Consider the following 8239-nt stretch of genomic DNA (forward strand, 5'->3'; position numbering starts at 1 on the left):
TATATTAAATTTATTACATATATTGATATATTAATTTTTTTAATCAATAATGTTTTTCACATAAATAAGTTTATGATTAAGTTTAGTTTAGCCCCCACCTAACATGAATCGTTCTTGCATATCCCCATATTTAAGGTTAGATTTGGATAAATGTATTTCAAATTCATCATAATTACCATTATATGTGTATAAATTAATTAGTTATCAAAGCAATCAAATGGATTTATTTTGAATGCGTGTTTTATTCAATATTTGTTATCGAGATGCCCTCACCAACTCTGCTCTGGTAACCAAACCAGAACTTCCTACTCAATAAAACCATAATGCGGTTCTCAAGTCTCGACAGTGCTTCTGGAGGAAACAATTGTTGTATAGTGCAAGAGCAAGACTATCAATCAATTAACTTCAAGGGAAAAAGGGGGGGAAAAAAAAATAGGCTATCAATCAATTGAAATAGTGTTGAACAAAAAGGTAATAAGAGCGAAGCACAGACGAATCAGTAGGATTCTAGAAATGCTAAAAGGCGCAATTCCCAACGGATACAGACTTAAGGAGGTGCAATCTTTATCCATCCTATATGTTCAAACTTGACAACCCGCTATCTACTTTTTAGCTTCTCCAAACAAAATAGCTTTTCACATCAAACACCAGTAGAAGATGATACATATCTTTCTCATATGTTGAACTTCGAAGGCACGGTATCAAAATCATCAAAATCAAATCTCTTCTGCTCTTTTCCCACCTAAGTACACGAGAAACAAAAACAAAAACAAAAACAAAAAATATTGAAGAAAAGATAAATGTAATAATTTAGGCGATAGGCAATAGACTGTAGATGGTAAATCAGTACCTTTCCAAGATAAGAAAGATCACATGACATGAGTTCATTCATGGTCGTTAGCTTCTTCGACAGTGTCATAGCCCTAAACAAATTTGCAAAGAACATATCAACGACCCAATCGGATTTCATCGAATATGCAGTCAAGAAGTAATTTAGCAAACATAGCTGTCTTTCTTGGTTACTTTTCTGGTTACAGCTACCAAATATAGCACTACATTTCCAAGAAATTATGGCCGAAACCAGGATATCTATACAAAAGGTGTAATAATACTTGGTGGCAAATGATTAGGGCACTTCAAGCTAAAAAGAATACATTTCATATTTTGTTATTCATGTTTCCAGCGCCAAGCCCACCATCAAAAGGACAGTTACAGATTCCATAATCCATCCTGTTTATTTAGAGGGATTACTGCACATCATTCTATACATATACCAACAATTCTAACACATACATACCTCCGGATTGAGGAGTCAATTCGGTCAATCATCTCACACGTTCTGTATTGCTCAGGATCCTCCAGGAATCTAACCATCCCATCCTTCTGGTTAATCGTTGCATAAATTTCACCATCCTGGATCTAAAAAACAAGAAAAATAGTTTCCTAAAAGACCACTTCTCTTTCATTTCAAAACATAGCGCGTCACAAGATGCTCCACCTACCATTTGAAGTACATGCATCTCGGCCTCCTTGGGACTATTTAGTTGGACAGTATTTGCTATATCTTGGAGGGATAGCGTGAGGTATGTCTGTGTCAACCTCTGAATATTGCGTTTATACATAGAAGACACTACTTGCTTTACCAATCCAAGATTTTTGTCCTGCAAGTGGAGGATAAAGTTGTATCTAATATAATCTAACAGAATAATGGCTCGAGTTAGAGCTTCAACACAGTAACTTACACATTCAAATTTGTCCTTGTTAGCCTGAACAAAAGTCTCAAGCTCTGATATTTTTCCAGTGCTATAACTACTCACCAACTCAAGGTATGGCTGCTCAACAAAAGAACAAGAGAATTAGGTGAGAAAAACAAATCAAAGGTACTTCGGATCTAAAACAAATTCTGAAAGGATGGCAAGTCATAATCTTTCTCATTATCTAAAAGAAATATTTCACACCCAATCGATAAAGCCTACATCCATAATACACAATCAATGTCCATAAGATAACTCATTTTGTTCCGTTCTTTAATATTTAAAAACATGGAATAGGAGACAATTTCAAATCAGTTTGTGGTCAATCGGTGAAATGATTGCAATTTTCACTGAATTCCAAATGAACCATAAGAACGGGAAAAGAAATTAAGCTTAGCCTTGGATAGCTATACCCTAAAGAATTGAAAATCATCTAAATGAAAAAAGGTACAAGAAGTACACCTGAGAAAAGTTTTTCAGATTCCTTTGGGCAGCTGAAGAAGTATACTTGGGGAAACTGGTCGAGAACTGCCATTAAAATCATAATTGTTAAGGAAATATATTAAACAAATGGAAGTTGCAGGCTGAAAGATAAAGTGGCCAAAGAAGATTTATCAACAACGAAGAACAGCTAATTAAAGTTAAAGTTTGTCAAACAAATAGAGCAAAGCTAACCAACCACAAGGATACCCTAGCACAAACAAGCACACTTGCCAAAATAGTGCTGATATCAACATACTTTTAACAATATGTCCTAAAAATAGAACATGGAGACTGCCTTTCTAACATAACAGAATCCAACATGCTAAAAAAGGCCGACTCAGTTGTAGAAATGACGCGTAAACATAAGATAGACCATAAATACCTGCCCCAGATGAACAAGAGACACCAATATGTATTTTTTGTAGGCTTCAACTGCTATAGCACTTATAATGGACATAGGTGCAGTTACAACCTAGAAAGACATAAATAAGAATGATATATAGAAAGAACTGCCGAAGAGGTTGAAGTAACAAATTAGTACATCACAAAAGGTAGAATCTAAAGAAGATTAGATGGTACAAGAAATCAGATAAAGAGTCACGTACATTGTGCAGTAGCTCCAGGGCTTTCAGAAATTGCTTTTGTCCAATGCATATTATACCCCTAGTTTTATGCAAGGTATCAGATAATGTATCAATACGGTTTCCTTGTCGTTTTGCAGCAACAAAAGGACATAAGAGATTTCATGATACGTAGGTACATAACCATATCTGCCACACAGTATCTTACGCATTTTACTTCAAGAAAATAAGCAAACAAACATGGACAACCAATTATTTGGCGACCGAACTAATCTTGGTCAAAAACTTATTGCAAAAAATTGAACTGAATGATAGGCTATAGTTAACGGCTAGAAATTTTGAAAGTAAATGCAAGTTATTTCAGTAATTAAAAAGAAAAATATAGTAAATGCAAATGGGGTTATAAAAGTTAGATCCAAATGCAGGCCATTTGCCAATACAAGAAGTCAATAAAAAATCTGACCGAGAAAGTGTTTTTTATTGAGTAAGAAAACATACCCATAATAGCAGTATAGTAGAAGATCGCGTGGTTGCTCAACCTCAAATATGTCATCATACAAAACAGAAAGACCGGATTTATAGAATTTTGACAATAAACAGAGAAGAAGATAATCCGGATGTAAAGTTGTCAAATGTTCGGATGACGATTGAAGCTTCCGCAAAGCTTTCAACATTGGAGCCACACCTCTCATGGGATCTTGAAGAAGCATAACTTGGTCCTTAAACCTTTTACAAATAGATATAACTGCAAGTCACATCACCATCAAAAGTTTAAAATCAGCAGGCCAACAGCAACAAAACAAACTAATCACATAAAAGAGAAGGTAAATACATTTATCAGGCGCCATCCGAATTTGCTCTGCAGCACAGACATTTATAAACCTGGATATGGAAAGCACAATCTCATTCACTTGTTCTTTCGAAACTGGTACCGAAGTGCACGCATCCCTGAAAGAACAATGTATAAGATAAAGGCCAAATGGTTGTCAGTATACAAGCAAACAGAAAAACCAGTCAAATGAAGGAGATTTCAAATATGAAAATTTTAAAGTCAACTGGATCATAATGTTTAAATCACCCATAAAAATTCTTGATATTGTTCCATGTATCAACAATAACAAGAAACAAATCCAAGACCTTTCAACATTCCCATATGATATTGGAAATAAGAATAACAACTAAACTTTGCCTCTTTCCAAAAAAATTCAGCCCAGATATACTAACAGATTCTATTAGAGATTGAGGACTTCCTCATAAACCTAAAGCAAAACAAAGTGATACCAATATACTTTCACTTCTTATGTATATTTGCATATCAGCTTGGAAGATCAGGCCTTAAACTACGATAACCCCAATACAATGCTCTCAATCAATTCAACCCTTTCCCTAAGAAAAGGAATGAAAACCCACAAATGTTACAAATAAAATTCCAAAATAACATGAAAAAATTAGCCCAATCAAGAAAAGAGAGTCTCAATAAAATAAAATAAAATAAAATAAAAAAGCACGAGTAATTACAGGAGGGTACAATAACCAAGGACAGCATTTCTGGCATAGGATTGGCCATATTGGTATGGGTATTTGTTTAAATATGATTACACAATGATCAAACAAAATATCAGCGATGTCCCCTACCACACTACACGATTTATTATGACTTAATGCAGTAAAAAATCAAGATATGAGATGAAAAATTACAGGATGTAGAGGTAGCCAAGGGAGTGTATCGAGGGGTCGAGTTCGTTAAGTAGAGGAGCGAGGCGACTCGATTCAGTGTGAAGCAACTCTTCGGACTGTTTTAAGAAGCTGGAGAGCTGAGTTAGCTCGTTGTTGTCGCCGGAAAGCCCTAGGATTTGAGCCACCACCGATTCCACGGAGTTCATGTTCAGATTCATCTCTTTTTTCAATTTTGTTACAGACGATTGAATGTTATGAACAATTTGAGAGGAATTTTCCAGTAAAGCATATTTTGGGCCGAAGGGCCTTGTTCATACTTTACGACCGGTTTTTATGGTTCAAGTAGGTTGCGGTTTTGGGTTTTAGTCATTTTTGTTTCTCCGTTCCTTTTTTTGGTTGTCAAATTTTAAGAATTCGTACAAACCAAACTTGCGAGAGGCTTTCTCCGACAGTGTTTGGATTTGGGTTTGGAATTTTTGGAATTTATATTTTATTTTGGTGTTTAGAAAAAAGTTAAAATACATATTGAAATTTGCTAGCATAAATTTTAGAAAAGTGATATTTTTATTAAAAAATATTTGAAAAACTTAAATTTATAACTAAAGTTTATAAATTTTTTGTTAGAAATTATTTTATTATTTTTATAAACCAAAATCCCATGAAATCCCATGAAATTCGACCAATTTTGTAAGGATTTCACTTAGTTAAATGAAATCCCATTAAATCCCATCAAATACCAATCCCGTTTTAAAATTTCATTTTGTCAAATACCAAAACAGTATTTGTAAATCCAAATTCCACCAAATCCTCTCCAAATCCTATCCACCGAACACATTGTAACCAGCTGAGGCAAGGAGACCAAGCCAATTCATCGTGGATCACTCCCACTGATAATTAGGGGATATGTTCCCTCACACATCCACAAACGTGGCCACTACCCGAAATTTCTGATAAGGCCACCCATCTTAAGGCCCTATAAATACCCTCAATAGAGGTAAAAATAAATAAATAAATAAATAAATAAAGGAGTTCACCTTATTCTAAAACACTCTCTGCATTCTCTTCTTTCATATAATTTCTTTTCTTGTGTGAGAACATTAATGATTTGAGCGTTGGAGTAATCATGTCGATAATTCTCCCGGAAACCCACTAACCCGTCTTGTTTGAGTGTACGTAGACATTAGCAAGACAAGGTCAATTCCAACCGGTCATTAATTTAAACAAAGAAGACATCTACTCTACCCAGGAAGTTGCCCACCTAACCTACCCAATTTTTTAGATGACATCATTGGCACTATCTGTGGGAACCATATCTATAAGAATAATAAATATGTCGAAATCTTTTTTGTGAAAATTATCGAATTCAAAATAAGTGTCCGATAGCACGCCGATCAGTTAATTTAATAAGAAATGGGATTTAGCACTCGATTTCGTTGGTGCTATCCAATCGAATACAATTCAATTGTTTACTTATTTAAAGGAGTGAATTTACAAGCTCAATCAAGCTTTTTTGAAAATCTCAAGGGTATGGTATGAATAAGGATCTTGAGAAAATTTTTCATTTGTATATCATTATAGACAATCCCATCTATATTATATAAAATAGTCTATGGAATTCGAACCTGAACTCTATTTACATTACGATTCATTATTTCTATCTTATTGTATTGGCTCTTCTTATTTTATTGTTTATTTCAGCAGCCTATTCTTTTCGTTTGTTTATACAGTTTTCATTTCATAGACGAATTCCGCCTATTTTCACATCTAGGATTTACATATACAACATATAAAACTCAAAATCAGCTCAAGGGGACCCTTCTGGCAGGGAAACCACATATTTCGGGGTTCTTATGGGAAAACCACCCCCCGAGAACCCCCAACAAAACATCATCTCTCCCGAACAACTCGGGCAATGGATTGAGGCAGCTATGCAGAAGGCTCTAGCACAAATGGAACCTCCCTGCAAAAAGGTAGTGCCTAACGAGGAAGAAGAGTCCCATGGCGATTCCCACCCCAAGGACAAATATAATAAGGGGGCGGATAACTCACATGTAGGCTCGAAGGAGGTCATGGATGTGTGTTGGGATAGTTTGTGCGTGTACAGAAGGATGAATATACAATTTTAAAATATTTCAAAAATATGCATGCATAGAAACTGTCTTGATAGGGTTAGCTAAAAAAGATTGGCTTTCTCAACCTTAAAAACAGTTTGGATCAAAACGATAGTGTGGATAAACAATTCAAGAGTTTTTACGATTCTTTTATACTCAGGCAAACACAAATAACAAGATGAAATAACAGTTAAGTAAATAACACAAGAGTTATAAAAGTACTCCTCTTCTTGTTCTATTGATCTGAAGCATCCAGCTGAGCCACGCCGGTTTAGAATTCTATTATAAGGGCAAAGGCCTCCCTATAAGAAAAAGGGATAGAAGGTAAATTCCTTCTACGTCTCCACTTATAACATCGGAAGAAATTCACTACAAGACTTTGGCTTATACAACCTTTGTATATAACCCACTCCAGTAGCAAGACATATCCCTCGCCTAAACTAGAACTCCTAGTCTTCAACAAGTTAAGACAACACATCTTAAGTACAAATACACAAGTATGATAAATGAATGAATTCTCATATTCAAACCGGCGAGAAAATCCTTCAACAGTTTCAAATGAGCAGTTGAGAGATTGACTCAAAGCCCTTAGTGATCCTTAATGATGTTATAGATAAACTTATATGAGTTGGCAAGTTGAGCAAAGTAGATGTAGATCTTGTGAGTGCTCAAAGGATGGAAGATTGTAAGAATGTGTGTAGTTTCCATAAGCTCAAAGATTACTTTGCATCCTCTATTTTAGGGGTGGGCGTCGGGTCGGGTAGTGTCGGTTCGGGTAGTTCGGGTCGGGTAACAAATTTGACTACCCGAATCCAACCCAAACATTTTGGGTACCCGAAATTGTTGGGTATTAAAGTCGGGTACCCGAAAATTGAATCTTTAAAAAAAAATTAATTTCTAAAAAAAACTTATTTCTTAATGTAGAGACGCTTAGTGCTGGTTCTGGAAAATTGAATCATGGTCGATTCCAGTCTATAAGCTTACGCTCCAGACAAGTTTCTTGATATTATCACTAAATAAACACAATAGCTAAACCAATAAATCGTGAGCCATGACTGCGTGTCTGCTTTTGCCGTCAGGTCCAGCACCGTCTGTGTCCATGTCCAGCCGTCAAGGTTCCAGCTATTCGAGAGGGGTCATAGTTTGAACATTGAAACTGGAAATTGGAAACCCGATATGTGTAATCTGGTTGTGGGGAAACCAGTAGGCAGGAGTGAAAGTCTCAAAGAGTTAAAGGAAGAAGATGGGCTATTGGGCTATGTTTGATTGTGGGGAAAGAAGTCTAGACACAAGACACGGCCCATTCAATTGTCTACAATAATTTATTTAAAAAAAATAATCGGGTAACCCGATACCCGATCGGGTAACAAAAAAATACCCGACACCAACCCGACTTTCAAAATTTTGGGTTCGGGTTTTACCTGAACCTGACAGTTTTAAAAACTACCCGAACCGATCGGGTCGGATCGGGTACCCGAAACCCGAGACTAAACGCCCACCCCTACTCTATTTATAGGCATTAATGACAATGTTTGGCTGCACTTTTCATTAAATTCTTGGAGTAAAGATGTCTCATTTTGTCTCAACTCTTTGTACCTTCTCAATAAATGCAGGAGAAGACTCTTTCTCAAAA

The 8239-nt window shown here is 35.8% G+C and overlaps 1 protein-coding gene across 1 annotated transcript; it reads right to left on the reverse strand.

Moving 5' to 3' along the window:
* Positions 1–424: 424 nt before the first annotated feature.
* Positions 425–4851, reverse strand: LOC140882702 (COP9 signalosome complex subunit 3). The gene is made up of 11 exons (XM_073288858.1): positions 4517–4851; positions 3651–3766; positions 3317–3563; positions 2843–2900; positions 2620–2709; positions 2217–2282; positions 1743–1832; positions 1503–1661; positions 1298–1419; positions 851–923; positions 425–742 (listed from the first exon to the last, which is right to left on the reverse strand). The coding sequence occupies exons 1-11, from the start codon at positions 4711–4713 to the stop codon at positions 674–676; spliced, it is 1287 nt and encodes a 428-aa protein (XP_073144959.1). The 5' UTR covers positions 4714–4851; the 3' UTR covers positions 425–673.
* Between the last annotated feature and the right edge of the window lie 3388 nt (positions 4852–8239).

This window comes from Henckelia pumila, chromosome 2 (assembly GCF_033568475.1).
Source record: "Henckelia pumila isolate YLH828 chromosome 2, ASM3356847v2, whole genome shotgun sequence".
Taxonomy (NCBI): Eukaryota; Viridiplantae; Streptophyta; class Magnoliopsida; order Lamiales; family Gesneriaceae; genus Henckelia; species Henckelia pumila.